Genomic DNA, 21,324 nt, shown 5'->3' on the forward strand with positions numbered 1-21,324 from the left:
TTCTTCGATTGTTTTTTGCACCTTTGTTAAAATTTGTTAACATCCCAACAGCGATTTTTAAAAACCCTTTTTAGAAATAAACACTGGCTAATGTGGTGTGATGGTCAACCAATGCAAAATGAAAGTATATTTGATCATTAAAAAATGTAATGAAACAATAAGTGTTTCAATAAAATTACATCACTTGCTGCTTGCAGCTTCAAATTTACAGTTTTTATGTGATTAGCGGGTTACTTGGACTGTTGTGACTGTAGTGTGAAGTTTGTCATTTTATATTAATAACAGTTTCACAATAGAAATTAAAATGACAACAGCGCTGGGTTAAATTGTTCCTCAAGGAGAGATCTTCTACTTGGGCCAGTGATGAGGAATGGTTGCAGTACCTTTTAGCTGTTTTTAGTGGATTAAAGACACACAAGATCATTAGCTTCATTAATTTGTTCAGATTCAAATTCATTATTGGTCATTTTGTGGGATAGCCATTCAGACAGCACACCAGATATTCAGATAGAGATTCAACAAACACGTTACAGAATCAATATGACTGGCCAGTTACCAGCTGCCTTTTTGCTCCAAAACCATGCCAGGAAGAAGAGAGGTGGAGATGGTTTTATAAACTCCAAAGTAAGCAGGAGACATGAGAAACAGGAAGAAACAGAGAGGAAACAGCCCCATTATGACTCGGACACGCTTTAAAAATTGCAATATTCATTTCAGTTCAGTTTTATTTATGTAGCTCTAAGTTTACACCAGAGCAATAATACTGAGAGACCCAACAATCAGACGACGCTCCTCTGAGCGTGCACTTGGAGTCAGTGGGAAGGAAAAACCTTCTAAAAGGAAGAAACTTGTAGCTGAACAATGTTCAGGGAGGGGCAGCCATCGGCATTACTGAATGGGTGAGGAGGGGGAGAGAGGATAAAGACACTCTGGTAAAGAGCCAGAGATTAATAATGACTAATAACTGAGTACAGAGAGGTGAGTGAAGAAGAAACACAGAATCCCCACACCTGCTGCAGCTTAACTAAGGGAGGATTCAAGGTCACCAGGTCCAGCCCTAACTATATGCTTCATCAAAAAGAAAAGTTTTAACCCTGATCTCAAAAGTAGAGATAGTGTCTGTCTCCAGAATCCAAATTGGGAGCTGGTCCCAAGTGAAATCTATCAGGCCAAAAGTCTATTTTAGATAGATCTATCTGTTTATTAAATATGTGGTTTATGGTGAGTTGAGTCCATAGATCACAGCAGTTGGTGACGGGAATGTCCCGCTTCGCTGTCTGCCAGAAAAAGACCGAGAAGCGTCGTTTCTGCTTTGAAGACGTGCTCGCTTTATTTTGAAGGTATAGACCGGATATGGTGGTTCTTTGGTTTTGACATGTGTAGCTTGACAAATGTACTGACGTTAGCACGCAGGATAAACTTGTGCTGGAGAAGGATAACGGGCTCGAGTGATGGAAGAGGAGCCGGGCCGGTAGAAGCGGCTCTGAGGAGCAGCAGTCATGGGCGATGAGCTGCTGTCGGAGGACGACTTCTGTAAGTATTTCTGTCCTCGCTCAGCGCAGGATGTCCGTCTGTGGCGCAGGGAAGCCCACCCTCACGCTCAGCCAACAGCCTAGAGGCACAGTTTATGTATTAGCAGTTTGGGTAATCTTATCTGTATAGTGGCTGTTATCTTAGCCTATCACATTTTATTTGTCCCCATTAAAGCCCCTGTGATGGTTGTGTTGCTGCTCAAGTTTGACAAAAGAGTGACTGGAGTATCCTGATCATTTGCTCTCCACACTGCAATTAACAGGAAACAGGAATTAAAAGTGCAATTTCACAGATTTCTTTGTGTGACTGAGTAAACTGTTGAGGAGTTTAAATTCCTGTCATCAACATTTAAAGTCAATATGATTTCTGAGATTTCTTTTTTCTTCTATTTTTTTTTGTATCTATTCATTTAATTGTTTAGATTTTGCACTGAAAAAGCCTGTTGATACTTTGTAGGATAATAAGAAACCATTCATAGCTCAGGATACATTTGGAACAGGAGATGTAACTATACTCAGTATAAAAGATGGATGTAGATAATCACCCACAGTTTTATACTGTCTATTTTAGAAACATTTACTGCCGTTGAGGGTCTTTTGAATGAAAAGAAATAAACAAGCAATCTTGAGGACACTGCTGCCTTTCTCTACCTGAAACAGGTGTTGCATGCATTGATTCAAAACCAAAATCTTCTTTATTTGGCCACGTTTGTGCACACAAACAAGGAATTTGACTCAGGTTCGCTTTACTCTCTGCATGTAAAAAATAAACATTTTTAAATAAGCAAATAAGTCATACAGTGGGGCAAAAAAGTATTTAGTCAGCCACTTAAAATGATGACAGAGGTCAGTAATTTGCACCAGAGGTACACTTCAACTGTGAGAGACAGAATGTGAAAAAAAAATCCATGAATCCACATGGTAGGATTTGTAAAGAATTTATTGGTAAATCAGGGTGGAAAATAAGTATTTGGTCACCTCAAACAAGGAAAATCTCTGGCTCTCACAGACCTGTAACGTCTTCTGTAAGAAGCTTTTCTGTCCCCCACTCGTTACCTGTATGAATGGCACCTGTTTGAACTCATCATCTGTATAAAAGACACCTGTCCACAGCCTCAAACAGTCAGACTCCAAACTCCGCCATGGCCAAGACCAAAGAGCTTTGGAAGGACACCAGGAAAAGTATTGTAGACCTGCACCAGACTGGGAAGAGTGAATCTACAATAGGCAAGCAGCTTGGTGTGAAAAAATCAACTGTGGGAGCAATCATCAGAAAATGGAAGACATACAAGACCACTGATAATCTCCCTCGATCTGGGGCTCCACGCAAGATCTCATCCCGTGGGGTCAAAATGATCATGAGAACGGTGAGCAAAGATCCCAGAACCACACGGGGGGACCTGGTGAATGACCTGCAGAGAGCTGGGACCAAAGTAACAAAGGTCACCATCAGTAACACACTACAACGGCAGGGAATCAAATCCCGCAGTGCCAGACGTGTTCCGCTGCTGAAGCCAGTGCATGTCCAGGCCCGTCTGAAGTTTGCCAGAGAGCACATGGATGATACAGCAGAGGATTGGGAGAATGTCATGTGGTCAGATGAAACCAAAGTAGAACTTTTTGGTATAAACTCAACTCGTCGTGTTTGGAGGAAGAAGAATACTGAGTTGCATCCCAAGAACACCATACCTACTGTGAAGCATGGGGGTGGAAACATCATGCTATGGGGCTGTTTTTCTGCCAAGGGGACAGGACGACTGATCCGTGTTAAGGACAGAATGAATGGGGCCATGTATCGTGAGATTTTGAGCCAAAACCTCCTTCCATCAGTGAGAACTTTGAAGATGAAACGAGGCTGGGTCTTCCAACATGACAATGATCCAAAACACACCGCCCGGGCAACAAAGGAGTGACTCCGTAAGAAGCATTTGAAAGTCCTGGAGTGGCCTAGCCAGTCTCCAGACCTCAACCCCATAGAAAATCTGTGGCGGGAGTTGAAAGTCCGTGTTGCTCGGCGACAGCCCCAAAACATCACTGCTCTCGAGAAGATCTGCATGGAGGAATGGGCCAAAATACCAGCTACTGTGTGTGCAAACCTGGTAAAGACCTATAGTAAACGTTTGACCTCTGTTATTGCCAACAAAGGTTATGTTACAAAGTATTGAGTTGTATTTTTGTTATTGACCAAATACTTATTTTCCACCCTGATTTACCAATAAATTCTTTACAAATCCTACCATGTGGATTCATGGATTTTTTTTTCACATTCTGTCTCTCACAGTTGAAGTGTACCTCTGGTGCAAATTACTGACCTCTGTCATCATTTTAGGTGGGGGAACTTGCACAATCGGTGGCGACTAAATACTTTTTTGCCCCACTGTATATACAGAAGGAGAACATAAATACGAGGTTAGAAAGTTAGAAAAGTGCAAGTTGTGGAAGGTCTTAAGAAACTATACAAACTATGACAAGTTGCAGCTGGGCATGAATGATAGATATAAATAGGCTGAACATAGAGCAACCTGGATGAACCTTAAGTATTAATTTTGAATAGTGCAGATTGTGCAGTACAATATGCATATGACCTGAGTCATGGCTGAGTGGTGGCTGGTTTTTGTAAAAATAGAACAGTTTATGTCCAGGATCTGCAGAGATGTTTTCTGCTTGAGGATCCTCTCTGATGCAGTCTGGCCCTGTCCTGCTTCGTGGCTAAGCCAAACCAGACAATGATTGATGTACACAGGACAGACTGGATGACTGCAGTGTAGAAGATGACCATCAGCTCCTGTGGCAGGTGGAACTTCCTGAATTGCTGCAGGGAATACAACCTCTGCTGGGCCTTGTTCCAGACAGACTGATGTGAGGACCACTTCAAATCCGTGATCCACATCGGATACTTTATTGTTCAGGATGGTGAGAGGGACGAAGGCGTGGGGGGGTCTCCGACAATCCAATATCGCCACAATCTTGAGCAGGTTCAGCTCCAGGTGGTTCTGACTGCTATTTCCTGTCTGTATGCAGACTCGTCACTCGTCATTGTTCTAGACCAGACCAATGAGCACCAGACCAGTGTGCCACCCTCCACAAAATTTGTAGCAGAGTACAGCCAATGATTTTTCTGGGCAGTGTCATTACCCTCTGCGTAGCCTTGCTTTTCTCAGTAGTGGTCTGTGTACCAAACACCCAGTTTGGGGTCCGAGTTGGACTGATTGAGGCCGGTTTGTGAGGAAGTCTTTGATCCAGGAGCAGTTGGTAGGGGGGGATATGAAGATGGTCCAGTTTGATGATGAGGATGTCTGGTTTTATAGTGTTGAATGCTGAGCTTTAGTCCACAGAGAGCAAACTGAGCAGTCCACCTCAACCTAAGCAAAGAAGGTGTTGAGCTCCTTTCGCGAGTTTGAGGGTGATTTTGGGGCTTGGGGGGGCTCTATCCTTTGTAGTTAGTGAGGGCTTGGATACCGCTGTACAGGGAACTGTCCCTCACAGCCTGTACTCGTCATCTAAGGTTTTCGGTTAGAAAAATGTGGATGATTTTAGTCAATGTCATGTTCTCATGTCATGTTGAGAAGTTAGAACACAGTCTTTGTGTTACCAGGTCTCAATTGTTATAACCTGGTGCATCAGGCTTTTCCTGATCCAGCTGGGTTGAAGACACAAGTGTGCTTTGTAACGGTTTTTCCTACCATTTCAGTGATATTTCAAATACAGGAGCTTAGAGACATACAGGTACACAGAGTGAGATGTTGGAACAATAGTCCTACAGGTACAAGTGACTGTGAGATGATGTTGTGGCAGGCATACTGGGACCTTAATTTAAACATTGCATTAGATTAAGTTAGCCCTCTGGGCTTCATGCTGGCCATTTGTGTCTGCCCCCCCCCCCCCTTGACCATTTTTGCTGAATTGCGGAATTGAAAACCATGAAAACTAAATTTTTTCCCCCTTCAGCTGTAAAAAGCTGATAAGAGATAAGATAAGAGATAAGATAGAACTTTATTAATCCCTCGGGTGGGTTCCTCTGGGAAATTCGACTTCCAAAAAAAGCACAGCAACGACCGAAGTTACAGTTACAGAATTGTTATATATATATACACACACACACACACACACACACACACACACACACACACACACACACACACACACACACACACACATACATAAATACAGAGACAATATAAATAAAATATACAAAGGGGATAAATAGGAATAAAAAATAAAAATACAAGTGAATTGCACATTTCAAGTATTGAGTCTATTGCACTGTTGACTATTTACAAAAGTATTGCACAAAAGGTATTGCACAGTGAGGTGAAGAGGCACTACAGCTTAGTTGTTCCCCCCTCCTTTGTCCTCCTGTCTCCCCTCCCTCTCCCCTCCAGAGAGGAGTTTAACAGTCTGATGGCCTGTGGGACAAAGGAGTTTTTAAGTCTGTTAGTTCTTGTCTTTGGGAGAAGCAACCTGTCACTGAACAGACTCTTCTGGTTGTTTATGGCCGTGTGCAGAGGATGCCTGGCATTGTCCATAATGTCCATCAGTTTCTTTAATGTCCTTTTCTCTGCCACTGTCACCAGAGTGTCCAGCTTCATGCCGACCACAGAGCTAGCCCTCCTGATCAGTTTCTCCAGCCTGGATGAGTCCTTCTTTGCTGTGCTGCTCCCCCAGCACACCACAGCATAGAAAAGTACTCCAGCAACCACCGACTGGTAAAACATCCTCAGGAGCTTCCTGCAGATGTTAAAAGACCTCAGCCTCCTGAGGAAGTACAGTCGGCTTTGGGCTTTTTTATACAGGTGCTCTGTGTTGCATGACCAGTCCAGTTTATTGTCCACCCACAGCCCGAGGTACTTGTACTTGTTGACCACCTCCACCTCCTCCCCCTCTATCTGAACCGGCAGTGGACCTTCTCTGGACCTCCCGAAGTCCACAACCAGTTCCTTAGTCTTTGAGGTGTTGAGTTGCAGGTGGTTTGTGTGACTCCATGCGACAAAGTTCCTCACCAGACTTCTGTACTCCTCTTCCTGATCATCCCAGATACACCCCATGATGGCTGTGTCGTCTGCAAACTTCTGAATGTGGCATAATTCAGAGTTGTAGCAGAAGTCAGAGGTGTACAGGGTTATATGATGGGTTATAGTTGCCCACCAGATAGGCGAGCAGTACGGACATACAAATTTGTGATTGTGATAACTCCATAATGAGGATTTTGAAATCGATACCATGGGTGTATCTATTACAAATCTTGGAGAACTTCAAATCTCGGTGACATCGACCTCATGGTCAAGGTTAGAGGTCAATTTTTTTTAAAACTTGTGAATGAAATAACTTGAACAAGGTTATGTAGGATTTTTGAAGTTGTTACCATGGGTGTATCTACTAGGAGGCTGAGCAGTGGATGGTGAGTGGATGTCTCGTAATGGTGTGTCTAGTTAGGAGGTAGACTGGGTCGCCTACTGATAGGAAGGTTTGTGGTTCCCTGGCTGCGACAGTCTGCATGCCAAATATCCTCTAGCAAGACACTAATCCCAAGCTGCTCTATGATGCTATGATGCAACCACTGGAGTATGAATATGTGTGAATGTTAGATGGAAAGCAATTAAGCATTGAAAAAAACCCTTGTATGAATGGGTGGATGAGGCATGTTGTATAAAGTGCTTTGAGTGCTCTAGAATAGTTAGTGGTTTCCCACTAATGCAGAGAGCATGCACTGCAAACCACTAGTAACTGGTTTCACACCAGGACACATACTCTATGCAATTGCTCACATCAGCAGCATGAAGTCTGACTTGCATGGGACGCAAAGGTGCGAGGATTGGATGGACGTAGATGAAGTGAAGATAAGAGCCTACATTTAATTCCAGTTCTAGCTGCCATCTACTGCTCAAGACATTTATTGGCAACAAGAAAGGATGGGTCACATTTAATGCTATGATCCCCTCTATTGCTATTATCACGCGCTAATGTCCATTTAGTGACAGGTTCACCTGCTCGGGACGCTTCAGGGACGATAAGCTGACTGCATTTTGCATCCTGTGGGAAAAAGGAGTTGCTCGTCTCCCCCTGTTGTTCTATCCAGTACAGGGGGGGGGGGCAACTTGTTTTTATTTATTGTTGCTCACTCTGTACTGGGCCCTGCATAAGCGCAGACACACAATAGACCTTATTCTTTCATATAGTCTCCCTGTGACTAACCTGTCTGTACCTCTGTACTCTCAGATGTGTGTTTTATTTAATGTGGGTTTTACATGTACTGCAGCTCGCCCTCCTGTTCAGCAATGTTGGGCTATTATCTCCCATTGCCTCTCAGTTTTTTGCTGATTTTAATCAGCTTTGTGGCCCTTCCTGTTCCTGGTTTTATTCTTCCTGTCAAACCATCCTTGGAGGAAAGGACAAGCTGTTGAAGAGAGCGGGAGATTAATAACAAATAGTTCATCTCTGGCTAGTAACGTCAGGCAGCCTAATTCTAAACCTGAACCTTGGTTTAATGACAGAGCTCATGCTATCAGGAGGGAATGTCACAGAGCAGAGCACAGATGGAAAAGCTGTCATTTCAAATTGTAAGACTGCCAGTGTCACTACCAGAATACTGTTAAAGAGGCAAAAAAGGAATATTTTACAGATTTCATTTCTTAAAACAGCCATAGCCCACGTTATTTAACACCTTTGCCTCTGTTTCTGTTTAGACGCTTCTCCTGATATATGCAATGGTTTTCTGTGTGTTTTCTTTTAAAGGTTGCCACCACAAGGGCTGTTATCACAGCTGCTGACTCGCCTCTCTGCCTCTGTCCCTTCTGCTGTTTTTACTCAGTTTGAGCCGGTGACCCTCTCACTCTTAGAGGATGTGGTTCGCTATATTAAGGCCTCAGCTCTTCTTTTTTTTGACTGCTATACGGCAGGCAGTCTGTTCTTGCTATTATAAACAGCAGTCTGTCCTCTGGTCTAGTTCCTGTAAATTTTAAATGTGCAGTAATGCAGCCATTGCTTAGGAAACCTGTTCTTGAGCACACTGAACTGGCTAAATATAGGCCTCAGTCCAAGCTGCCTTTTCTTACCAAAGTTTTAGAGAAAATTGTATCATGTCAACTAAAACATTTTCTAGATATGAATAGCCTCCTGTGGGTCGGGTAAAACTCTTTCCATCCATCTTCATCCATCTTCATCCGCTTTATCCGAGGTCGGGTCGTGGGGGCAGCAGCTTAAGCAAAGAGGCCCAGACCTCCCTCTCCCCAGCCACCTCCTCCAGCTTATCCAGGGGAATACCAAGGTGTTCCCAGGCCAGCCGAGAGATATAATCTCTCCAGCGTGTCCTGGGTCTGCCCCGGAGCCTCCTCCCGGTGGGACATGACTGGAACACCTCACCCAGGAGGCGCCCAGGAGGCATCTTTGTCAGATGCCCGAACCATCTCAGCTGGCTCCTTTCGATGTGGAGCAGCAGCTGCTCTACTCTGAGCCCCTCCCAGATGGCCGAACTTCTCACCCTATCTCTAAGGGAGAGGCCAGCCACCCTTCAGAGGAAGCTCATTTCTGCCGCTTGTATCCGCGATCTCGTTCTTTCGGTCACTACCCACAGCTCGTGGCCATAGGTGAGGGTAGGGACGTAGATCGACCGGTAAATTGAGAGCTTCGCTTTTACACTCAGCTCCCTCTTCACCACGACGGACCGGTGCAGCGTCCGCATTACTGCAGCTGCAGCCCCAATCCGTCTGTCGATCTCCGGCTCCCTTCTCCCATCACTCGCGAACAAGACCCCGAGATACTTGAACTCCTCCACTTGGGGCAGGAACTCATCCCCGACCCGGAGTGGGCACTCCACCCTTTTCCGGCTGAGAACCATGGCCTCAGATTTGGAGGTGCTGATCCTCATTCCTGCTGCTTCACACTCGGCTGCGAACCGTTCCAGTGCGAGCTGGAGGCCATCGCCCGATGAAGCCAACAGAACCACATCATCCGCGAAAAGCAGAGATGAGGCCACCAAAGCGAAAGCCCTCCGCCACTTGGCTGCGCCTAGAAATCCTGTCCATAAAAATTATGAACAGAACCGGAGACAAAGGGCAGCCCTGGCGGAGCCCATCACCCACCGGGAACGAGTCCGACTTATTGCCGGCAATGCAAACCAAGCTCTTGCAACGGTCGTATAGGGATCGAATGGCCCGTAGCAATGGGCCAGACACCCCATACTCCCGCAACACCTCCCACAGGACACCCCGAGGGACACGGTCGAATGCCTTCTCCAAGTCCACAAAACACATGTAGACTGGTTGGGCAAACTCCCATGCACCCTCAAGTATCCTGGAGAGGATAAAGAGCTGGTCCAGTGTTCCGTGACCAGGACGAAAACCGCATTGTTCCTCCTGTATCCGAGGTTCGACTAGCGGACGAACTCTCCTTTCCAGCACCCTGGCATAGACTTTCCCAGGGAGGCTGGGTAAAACTCTTTATAGCACATAATCTGTATTATTAAGGGTGTTTAACAACATCCTTATCGCATGTGACTGGTAAACTTGTTGTTCTGGTTTTGTTTGACTTAACTGCTGCCTCTGACACAATAGACCACAACATTTTTAATATCTTTGCTACATCATTGCATTGCACTGTGCTTAAATGGTTTAGGTCTTATCTGGCAGATAGATCTTTGTCTGTAAACCTTTGCAGTTCTGAAGCATCTAATGCTTATGTCATGTGGCACTCCACAGGGCTCAATTTTCAAATTCAAATTTTATTTATCATACACAATCATACACAGTACAACATGCAGTGAAATGCTTATTGCTGTGCAATTCTCAACCATTAAAAATACAAGAACACACTGAAATTAAAAATTAAAATAAAAAGGTGTGCAAATCAGCCGTGTGCAGATTGACAGTCTTGGATCAAACAGTCAAAACTGACGATTATTGTTGTTGTTAAGTGCATGTACAGTGATGTGTAGAGATTGCAGTCCTACACCTGGTTCAGGGCCTGAATAGCCTGGGGGAAGAAGCTCCTCCTCATTCTCCCTGTTTTGGCCTTAAAGGAGCGGAAGCGCTTCCCTGACCTCAACAGTGAGAAGAGTCCATTGTGGGGATGGAAGAGGTCCTTCATAATCTTCCTGGTTGTGGTACTGCACCACTTGGTGTAAACAGACTGCAGGTCAGGAAGCTCTGAGGGAATGATGTGTTCGGCAGAGCAAAGCACTCTTTGGAGAGCTCGTCCTGCTTGGTGCTTTACCCATACCAGGTGCAGGTATTTCCCGTCAGGATGGTGTAGGAGTAGAAGTTCTTGAGCACCTTCAGAGGCAGATGGAAGTCTTTAAGTATTTTGAGGAAGGAGAGACACTGCCGAGATTTAGGCCAGTGCTCTCGATTTACTGCCTCTGGGTTCCTCTAGGGCCCACAGAGGCAAAAGCTCTGTCTGCCTTAGTTCTAAGCCTCGTATGCTGTATAATAAGTAGGCCCTGATCACATGACCTCAGGGACCTGCTAGGGACATAGGGCTGTAGAAGTTCAATAATGTAAACTGCTGCTTGTCCATGGAGAGCTCTAAAAGTCAGAATCAGAATCTTAAAGTGGAATGTGAATTCAATGGGGAGCCAATGCCAAGATGGTGTCACATGTGAGTACTGGAAGATTTGGTCAGAAGCCTTGCTGCAGCGTTTTGAACAACCTGCAGGAATTCCAGGGAGTTTTTTCTTACACATATAAACAGTGAAATACAGTTGTCCAAACGTGATGAAATGAATGTATGAATAACAATCTACAGTTAAGTGCGTGATACAATACGACTTAATAACTTAGGGCTAACTTAGTTTAGCCTTTGTTCTTTTTTCATCAGTTAATTTTTTCCAGTACTAAAAAACTGTTTTCAGCATAAATCATCACTGGGTGTTGCTGATGTCTGAATCTGAGTGCAGCTCCTGTAATCAGAGAGAAGAATCAGTGTCAGATGTGAAGTTTATCCCTCAAAGCTCGAATAAAGTCTCATTCTCACCTGTCCTTACAGATGTGGAGAGAGAGAAATATGCTGCTGTTTGAACACATTTAGTATTCAGCTGTTACTCTTACAGTCTAACACTCATAATAAAAGTACAGTAATGTTAGTTAGTGACTGAGCAGCCCAGTGGCTTTTCTGTTTCTCATATAAACCATTTCTAAACTTCTGTTTGTTATTTATGTTTCATTAATCCGAGGTTATAACCTGTGAATTCGACTACTAAAAAGTAATTTCTGCATTGTTTTGACTACGAGAAACAATTGTCACAGATTACATTGGGTCAAAGTTACCAGGAACAGGTTTTTTTTTTTTAACCATTTACAATATTTTTACAGTCAAACAGAGTAACGATTCATCTGTGCTTTGATCTGTTTCTGGGTTACTTCCTTCCAACTTTCTTTGTAACTCTGTTTTTGTTTCCCCTTCAAAGTTTGCCGCTATGGTTTAGATCAACACAGTCAGTAACTGTTCGAAGCAGGATTTGATGTCATCATCCAGGACACAGCAAATTTTGCAGGTTCTAATGAAATTTTCAGCAGAAAACCTAACGTGATTGTCAGGTGGGGATAAGTTCCTGAAGTTCTTGAATGTGACAGCAGCGTCATCTTCATCACTGAATTCCTCCTCATCTTATCTTGGTCTGGATTGCACAAATTATATTCAGTGCTGTCTTTAGCTTCTGACACTTCCTCCTCTATTTCATCCTCATTGTCAGTTTCATTCTCTCACTTGTCCTCACCAGTGTAGTGATCAACTGTGTAATCAAGAGCCTCACTTAGGGTATATCAACCTGCCCTGGTGTTGCCACATAGTTGCCTCTATGCTTTTTTGGGGGGGCTTTGCTTCCAAAAAAGTATTATAAACCAAATTTATGAAACAAGTTTGATGCCTTTGAAACAATGTTTCAACTGTTTGTGAGAACTGCCAACACAGTTGGAGTTGTTCCGTGGAAGAGAGGCTCTACTAGGGAAAATGTTTCTGTAGTGGTTGCCAGGGAACCCAAGGAGTGTGTTTTGCGTTTGAGTGTGTGGACTCTTTTGTGGACAAAGTCATGGAATGTTCAGGTCAGTCTGATGAAACTTTTTTCAAAGCTAAATGTTTTAAATCAGTCAAATTTGACCAGAACTCAACATGAGGGTGAAAGAAAGTACAGCTAACAACCATACTAAATTCATTTCCTTTGCAGCCATACGTGTCTCCACAGTTACAAATGGTAGCACAGGTCATGAATGCCAATAGAGATCAAAGACTTAGTTTTAGCTTCAAGCAGAGTGGTGCTGGAACTTGAATGTCATGCTAAAGTCCCTTTATGTCAAAAGAAACTGTGGCAGAAGTGAATTGTTGTGCCACTTGGTGCCACTTGGCTCAGGCCATTTATCTGTGGCCTGAGCATCACTCAGGCTCACACATTCATGTAGCTTATTTCACTCTTTCTGCACCCCTGTCTTCCTCTTGTAAACTTTTTCTTGGATTATTAACTTTTATGCAATGGGTGGGGTTAGGTTCAAAGGTGGCAAATGACATTTCAACTCCAGCACAGATTTGACGCTTAAGGTTTTTTCTTTGTCTGATTTCAGTGTTGTGGTCTGAAAAGGATTTTCACGATGCTGCCAAAAGAAATGACACATGGAAAATGCAAGAACTCATCAAGAAGGGTGTGGACGCCAATGCCAAAAACAAAGTAAGCATGCTGAAGAACAGACTTTTCTGGATGTCAGCAGTTGATGGCTTTGAAAATCCAAGCCTTGGGTCTTATTTACTCCTCTAAATTCTCATTTTCTTTTCTTGCCTAGTCTCATTCTGGCTTACTCTGTTATGTGGCCCTGGCCATGTTTTGAATCGGTGTGTCAGTATGTCTGGTCTGTTGTGTATGAGTGTTCTGCACCTTTAAGAGTCTGCAGGTCCTGCTTCTGATTGGGGGAGCTGCATCCCAAACAATATGTCTGGCAGTTGTGGCTGAAATTTTAGTTGGTCTACTTGACTGTGGTTTGGTTTCAGCAGAACCCCCATTTTTCACTTCTTAACTGGAGTTTGACACTGCTGATATTTTCTTATTTCCTTGTCCTGTTTTATAGAAGTCAACTACCTTTTCCCGCAGTTGTTTGACAATAAATGGCATCAGCCAACCACTAACCATGAGTGAAAGAAATGTTTTTCTTTTATCATCTATATGCATATACCAGAGTATGTAAACTTGGGCGATCGTGGCTCAAGAGTTGGGAGTTCGCCTTGTAATTGGAAGGTTGCCTGTTCGAGCCCCGGCTTGGACAGTCTCGGTCGTTGTGTCCTTGGGCGAGACGCTTCACCCGTTGCCTACTGGTGGTGGTCAGAGGGCCCGGTGGCGCCAGTGTCCGGCAGCCTCGCCTCTGTCAGTGCCCCAGGGTGGCTGTGGCTACAATGTAGCTGCCATCACCAGTGTGTGAATGGGTGGATGACTGGATATGTAAAGCGCTTTGGGGTCCTTAGGGACTAGTAAAGCGCTATATAAATACAGGCCATTTACCATTTATGAACACAACTGTATACTAACGTCCTGTCCCAGGATAAACACAGGCTCTGATAAATATCTGTCCTCTGTTGTCTAGAGTCGGTCACTATCTTTCTGGTTTTATTCACGATCTGGAACAGATTTCTCATTGACTGCTACTGCTCTCAGTTCCTTGTCCTGCTCATCAGTATTTTGTAACTGGTGTGATACACAGTTGTACTGAAAGTCTGAAGTGAACAAAGGGAACCCTTGACCAATATTCAATTCCAAACTAACAGGAGACCATATTATCATTTTATTGTCGTCTCGATGGACCAAAGTTACTTCGAAGACTCCTGGGTTATTTATGTATGATGAAGTTAATTGTAGGGCTGGGCCATATCATACCGTTCACGGTAATACCGGTATAATGTTGGGCAACGATAAGAAAATGAAATATCGCGATAGAGTATGGGTGAAACGCGCATGCGCAGTGCCTTTGTTTTCATACGCACATGGTGGAAAAAGCATGGCAGCGATGGAGAATGAGAAGGGCGAGAGCGGATCGTTGAATGAAACGGATGAACCAGAATTGGTTTGTAAAAATGCTGCAGCTTCAGTGATGTGGAACTGGTTCAGCTTTCGTCCGTCAGATACACAACAAAGCACATTTTTGATAGAGCATGCTAGCGGGCCGTCGGCACTTAAAATTTGTAAATTTGTCTTAGAATAACTAAGCTGTCCTGGACTTTGGTCCACCTATATGCATTGATGGATAATATTTTATAACATAATATATTATATGCTACACTAAAGTCCTTTTTGAGATAATGCCCTGGTTATTGTCTTGCTTTGTCACGGGTTGCTTAGAGGATCCACTCGCAGGACTCCTGAGTAGCGTTTAAACAGAGACTGTTTATTTACAGATCTTCACCAAGTGTATGTACAGACAGTGCGGGGTTAGTGCTATATACAAGACGTGAGGGGCATGGGTCCAGGACTCCAGGGAAAACGGGGAAATCACACATGCGCTCAGTTCAATCCGGGTCCGGGGAATCTAGGAACAAAGAAACACTCGTTAAGTCTCTGAGACAGAGGCACAGGAAACTTGAGCTAGATGTGTACTGACTAGAGCCTTCACAACAATCCAGCGTTGAACAGCTGATCTCCTCCCTCTAATATACCAGCTGGTCTGATGAGGCCCAGGTGTTCACAATCCAGGAAGGCGTGGACCGAGGGCGTGAACCCGCCACAGGGCTCGCAAAATCGCTAGCCCGACGTCCCGGAGCTAGCGATATCTCCGGTCGGGCGACCAAAATCTATCTCAGCCCCGCCCGTCGGGCTATATGATAACCCAACAGGCGGGGCTGAGCCATGAGTTCCGCCCTGGCAAAACAGGGGAGAGAAGGAGAGAGGGGGAGAGAGAGGGAAAAAGAAAAGAGAGGAGGGCTAGGAGTGGAGAGATTCTGATCAGCACCTGGCTGATCCTGCAGGTCGTGACATGCTTGGTACAGACTCATGGTACATGGTAAATGGCCTGCATTTGTATAGCGCTTTTCTAGTCCCTAAGGACCCCAAAGCGCTTCACACTACATTCAGTCATTCACCCATTCACACACACATTCACACACTGGCGATGGCAAGCTACATTGTAGCCAGATTATGTACGGAAATTAAAGAAGACCTTATTAGCATGTTTGTCAAAATGTGGACTATGTAGTGTTGTTGTTGTTGTTTTTATGTAATTACTTATCAAATTTAATTACCAGTTATCCCTAAACATTTGAACCAGTGATAATCAGAGACGGTGATCAAAGATCATCAAAGATGGTGTGTCCACTGTGAGCGACCATCTTTGAACAGAGGCGGGGCTTACGACACCAACTCTCTGCCATCTATAATCCAGTTTTGAGTTCCCTCCCAGACGCCTTAACGCCCACTCACATCCTGGGCCATCTGACCTCAGGAATTCGCATGATAAGGTGGGGCCAGGTTTCACAATGAACACACCCGAAACTCTGGCTGATTGGGACCCACACCCAGTTTCACACCTTGGCTCAGGCGATTAGAGGAGCATCAGGGGGTCCTTTTGTCCCTCTGTGGGGGGTCACTCCCACTGGGTTTATATCTGGGACTCTCCACCATTTGACCTTAGAACTGAAGAAGCTTCTCGGATGAGAGGTGAAACGTCTTCAAGCAACTTAAAGAAGTCCAGACGCTTTTCTTTGCAAGCTCCTTTGACTTGTACAAAATGTTTCTGCACCATGTTTTTTGAAATGTATATTTGTTATTTACAACCAGTTCGATCCTGGTCGTTGTGTCCTTGGGCAAGACACTTTACCCTACCGCCTACTGGTGTTGGCCAGAGGGGCCGATGGTGCGATATGGCAGCCTCGCTTCTGTCAGTCTGTCCCAGGGCAGCTGTGGCTACAACTGTAGCTGCCTCCACCAGTGTGTGAATGCGAGAGTGAATGAATAGTGGCATTGTAAAGGACTTTGAGGGTCTCAAAAAGCGCTATATAAATGCAATCCATTATTATTATTATTATTATTATTATTATTATTATTATTATTATTATTAAGCAGAGAAGCCCAGACCTCCTTCTCCCCAGACACTTTCTCCAGCGTGTCCTGGGTCTGCCCTGGGACCTCCACCCAGTGGGACATGCCCGGAATACCTCACCCAGGAGGCACCCAGGAGGCATCCTTGTCAGATGCCCGAACCACCTTAACTGGCTCATTTTGATGTGGAAGCATAGCGGCTCTACTTTGAACCCCTCCCGGATGGCTGACCGCAATCTTGTTCTTTCACTACCCAAAGCTCATGTCCTTAGGTGAAGGTGGGGATGTAGATCGGCCGGTAAATTGAGAGCTTGGCTTTTACACTCAGCTCTCTCTTCAGCACAACAGACCGGTACAGCGTCCGCATCACTGCAGCCAATCCATCTGTCGATCTCCCCTCACTTGTGAACAAGACCCGAGATACTTAAACTCCTCCACTTGGGGCAGTAACTTGTCCGTTACCCAGAATGGGCACTCTACCCTTTCCCAGCTAAGGACCACGGCCTCAGACTTGGGTGTCCTGATTCTCATTCCTGCCGCATCGCACTCAGCTGCCACAAGAACGAATGAATGAGCTCAAAGGAATTATTATGGACAAGTGATTTTAATCCAAAATGTCAGCACTAACAAACAAGAAATACGCTGTGCTGTTATTGTCTTTTGTGTGTGTGTGTGTGTGTAGGTAGGCCGAAAAGCACTGCACTGGGCAGCAGGAGCTGGGAATGAACAGGCTTTGCGTCTCCTACTGGAGCATGATATGGACATTAATGAGACTGACAGTGTAAGTAAACTTGAACTGATACAAGAACAATTTCTCACTTCCTTAGTTACAAAATTCCTTTGTAAGTTCAAGGGGGAAGCTGAAAGGGGATTGTATTCTGTTACAGATGTGGATAAAGACAGCGGCACACACCTGTTCCTGTTACAGTTTGGTTCGGTGCATTCATAGTTGGAACATTGTGGGGTTGTCGGCATAGGCTAGTCTGTGCATGCATGCAGATGTTGCGCTCATGCGGACCCTACTAGTCTCGCAAACGTGGTAACGATAACACGCCCATAACACCATTCCTTGATATGGGGAATAACTCACTGTGGATTTGTATTGTTGCTGAAGTTATTTTACCCTGGGTTTTGCTGTCAGTCTCATACATCTACCACACTAATTAACACTAATTAAATTGATATTTAGTTCATAATGGGTAGTGACATTTTTAGAATAGTTAGAATTATAGCTAGTAGCTTTGTCTGTGAATAGCCCTACAGCCATATCCTGCTTGTAAGCCCATGTGTACAATAAGAATTCAGTAATCTAACAGTTAGCTAAAAAACATGCCTTCAGTTGAAATGGTTGAGGGTAGTTCCCATACTCACCTGACATGCTCGAATCCACTGTCTTCCAATGAGCAGCCACACCAATGTTTGCCAAAGTTGTTCAACTGGTAGTCATACATCAGTATTCCCCTGCATTGGTTCTGGTTTTCAGGGGGTACCATCAGTTGTCAGACACTGGGGGTCATTTGGCTGTCTGTTTTCTCTGTATTATTGTAGGGTCTTTACCTTTAAATATAAAGTGACTTGCAGCAACTGGTTATGTGATTTGGCACTATATGAATAAAACTGAATTGAAAATAGAATTGCTATACCTTGTGAAAACCATCATTTAACATAATCTTAGAGAAATTTGACAATGATGGGTTTGTTATGCTGTCTGTGCATGCAAAGAGCCAAAGTTGTGTTAGCAACATAATGCAGTTGTTTCTGTCCTGGATGCAGTTTCCATCTTACTGTCACGGTCTTGTCCTTTTTGTGCAATAAGAATAATAGCAATGTACATATACAAACTGTGGACTGTGCCACTATTTTCGTCCTCCAGCACACACTAAATTCAGCTGATTGTAGCGCAAGTGCAACTGGAATCGATAGGCAGGCAGACTAAATTCCAAGGAATTAAACTACTGGGAACCAGTCTTCTAATAGAACCGGTTTTTGATTCCCATTCCTATGTCAGACATTTTTCTCTGTGTTCTGATTCATTAGTTTGTAAATATCGTCCACAGTTTGGGATGAATGCTCTGCTTCTGGCATCCTGGTTTGGTCACCTAAACATCCTACAGATCCTGGTGTCCTGTGGAGCCAAGCTCAACTCTGAAAACAAAGTAAGAGCTGCCATACTTCATTGAACTGTTAAAAAATCTGAATTTAACAGGGTTTCTTTTTTTTTTATTGGGTTGCAATGCAACTTATTTATAACAAGGTTATTGTCTTGACCTGATATCCTTTTCATCTTAGGACGGTCTGAATATGCTGCACTGTGCTGCTCAGCGAGGACACATCAGAGTATTGGAGTTCATCTTGGCGCACCTAGAAGGCATCAGTCTAGATGGAGTTGAAAAGGTGACGGACTACTAGCTTTACAGAGCAATTTTGTACTAACTGAGTCATAAAAAGAACAAACACTTCCTTTCTTTTCTCATCTCCTAGCAAAAAATTATTTGCGCAAAATACACTGCCCCCCAAAAAGGAACATTTTCAAAACATAAAATCATGTTGGATATCTATACTGATATGGACTAAGTAATGTGCTAGGAATAAAGGATGCCACGTCACTTAATGGAGTGGAAGTGAAAGTCAAAATATAAAAAATGATGCCCTCACATATTATTTTTTCAGTGGTGTAAAACTTGTTCAGAAAGTTTTAGCAGTTAAATATAATCCTACTGTGGTGGACCACTGGAGGCTCGACTCACACCCAGTTCTGAGGAAGTGTTGTTGCTGTGTTTTGGAGGGAAAAGTATTCAGTTGTGTGGTAATGAGTAATACATGAGGAGTGTTAGTCAAGAGCCCTCGTGTCGCCTGTGTTTACCTCCACATTGGTGACCCCTGACTCAAGCATGCTGCAGCCTGATGGTGGCACCGGCTCCGCTCTGGATGCATCAGCGGCTGCCAGACCTCTGCCTCCTGCTGCAGCTGCCTTTGCTGTGGCGCTTGAGCTGCCGGACTTTTGGCTTCACGATCCCCCGTCGTGGTTCGTGCACATGGAGGCTTAGTTCGCTCTTCGTGGCATCTTGGCTGACGACGACACGAAATATCACTATGTGGTGGCCTTGCTCGACCCGCTAGCCACCCGTCGTGCATTGACTCTCCTCTGGGACCCAAGGGAAATACACCGCCCTTAAGGACCTGCTTCTTCGGCGCTATGCCCTTTTTGACGCAGAGCGAGCCGAAAAGCTCCTCTCCCTCTCCGGCCTGGGTGGCGGTACGGCTCTGGAACTGATGGAGCACATGCTATCCTTGCTTGGACTGGACAACAGGGGATTCCTCTTCGCTCTTCGCCCACATCTTCTTCCGACAGCTGCCGGTAGCCGTGAGAGCCAGCCTCGCCAACTCTCCGCTCCTGGGTGCGAAGGATTATCGCTCCCTGGCTGAGGTAGCGGATCGTATTCTCCTGCCTCGCCGGCGGCACCTTCCACTTCCCCGCCGACCTGCCCCGGAGCATCCCACCCTTTGCTTATGGCAGAGATCGTGGCGCAGCGGCGCCGTGGACAGGACCTCTGTTTCTACCATCAGCGTTTTGGCGCCAGAGCGGGCCGCTGCCTGCTGCCTCATGCTTTTCCGTCCCCGGGACACGGGCCCCGCCAGCACACAGTAGCGGCCGCGACCGCTGGTGACAAAGAAAAACGGCTCTTCATAGAAGACTCGCGGTCCAGGAGATGTTTCCTGGTCAATTAGCTCTAGATTCCCTTCCAAATTCGACCCCTTCCAGTTTGCCTACTGGCAAACTCACTCCATTGAGGATGCCATCTCCTTGGCTCTGTACCGGAACCTTGCACACCTGGAGAAGAATACCATCATCCCACAGCATCTGGTAGGCAAACTGGGAGACCTAAGCTTTAGCCCATCACTATTGAATCCGGTACAAAGCGCTTTGAGTGCTTTACTACTTAGCTGACCAGATCAACATCCCAGAAATTTTATTTAGTTGATGCTATACTCAGATTAAGTGTTTCCTTACATGTTTGAGCAGTGTATAAGCAGTATATCAATAAATCAAGCTGAAAATGAATGGAATTTTTATTATATGGATATTAATGGAATTATTATATCTTGTTTGTAATAATAATAATACTAATGCATACTTTATTGATCCCTGTGGGGAAATCCCGCTCTGCATTTAACCCATTCACTCAGTGAAGCACTCAGTGAAGCACTATTGTATACACTATATGTAACATATGTGTATGTCTTTCTGCTCAGTCAGGGAAGACAGCTCTACACCTAGCTGCTGAACATGGACAGCTTGAAGCAGTTGAATTTCTGATTGGAATGGGTTACATGCCTGGTTTGAAGGACAAGGTACACACACACACACACACACACACACACACACACACACACACACACACACACACACACACACACACACACACACACACACACACACACAACCCCGTTCAGCTATCTTAGTGAGGACCTTCATTGACATAATGCTTTCCCTAGCCCCTTACCCTAACCATTAAATATGAATGCCTAACCCTAACCCTTACCCTAAACCTAAACATAACCTAATTGTAACCCTGACACTAAAACCACATTTTGAGCCTCAAAAATGCCTTGAAATGCCTTCAAATTTGTGAGGACCAGGTTGTGTGTCCTCACAAGTGACTGTTGGTTCTCACAAGTATAGCAGAATGCAGATGTCGGTCCTCACAAAGATAGCTAGACATGGACACACATACACACACTTTGAATCAGCAGATGTGTTTAGCCATACAAGCAGAAGCTGTGCAAAAAAGC

General features: G+C 44.7%; 1 protein-coding gene across 6 annotated transcripts in view; it reads left to right on the top strand.

Annotated features, from left to right (window-relative positions):
- Positions 1 to 1,370: 1,370 nt before the first annotated feature.
- Positions 1,371 to 21,324, top strand: part of ankdd1a (ankyrin repeat and death domain containing 1A) — a 36,018-nt gene continuing 16,064 nt past the window's right edge. Inside the window, exons 1-6 of one of the 6 annotated variants that reach the window (XM_080885483.1) lie at positions 1,373 to 1,533; positions 13,079 to 13,182; positions 17,213 to 17,311; positions 18,588 to 18,686; positions 18,820 to 18,924; positions 20,785 to 20,883. In XM_080885483.1, coding sequence (XP_080741609.1) covers positions 1,500 to 1,533; positions 13,079 to 13,182; positions 17,213 to 17,311; positions 18,588 to 18,686; positions 18,820 to 18,924; positions 20,785 to 20,883 — 540 coding nt within the window. In that variant the 5' untranslated portion in view covers positions 1,373 to 1,499. Of the gene's footprint in view, positions 1,534 to 13,078; positions 13,183 to 17,212; positions 17,312 to 17,433; positions 17,570 to 18,587; positions 18,687 to 18,819; positions 18,925 to 20,784; positions 20,884 to 21,324 lie in introns of those variants that run through there. The other 5 variants (XM_080885486.1, XM_080885484.1, XM_080885485.1 and 2 more) reach the window with 5 other exon arrangements.

Source organism: Rhamphochromis sp. 'chilingali', assembly GCF_963969265.1.
Source record: "Rhamphochromis sp. 'chilingali' genome assembly, chromosome: 6".
Classification (NCBI taxonomy): Eukaryota; Metazoa; Chordata; class Actinopteri; order Cichliformes; family Cichlidae; genus Rhamphochromis; species Rhamphochromis sp. 'chilingali'.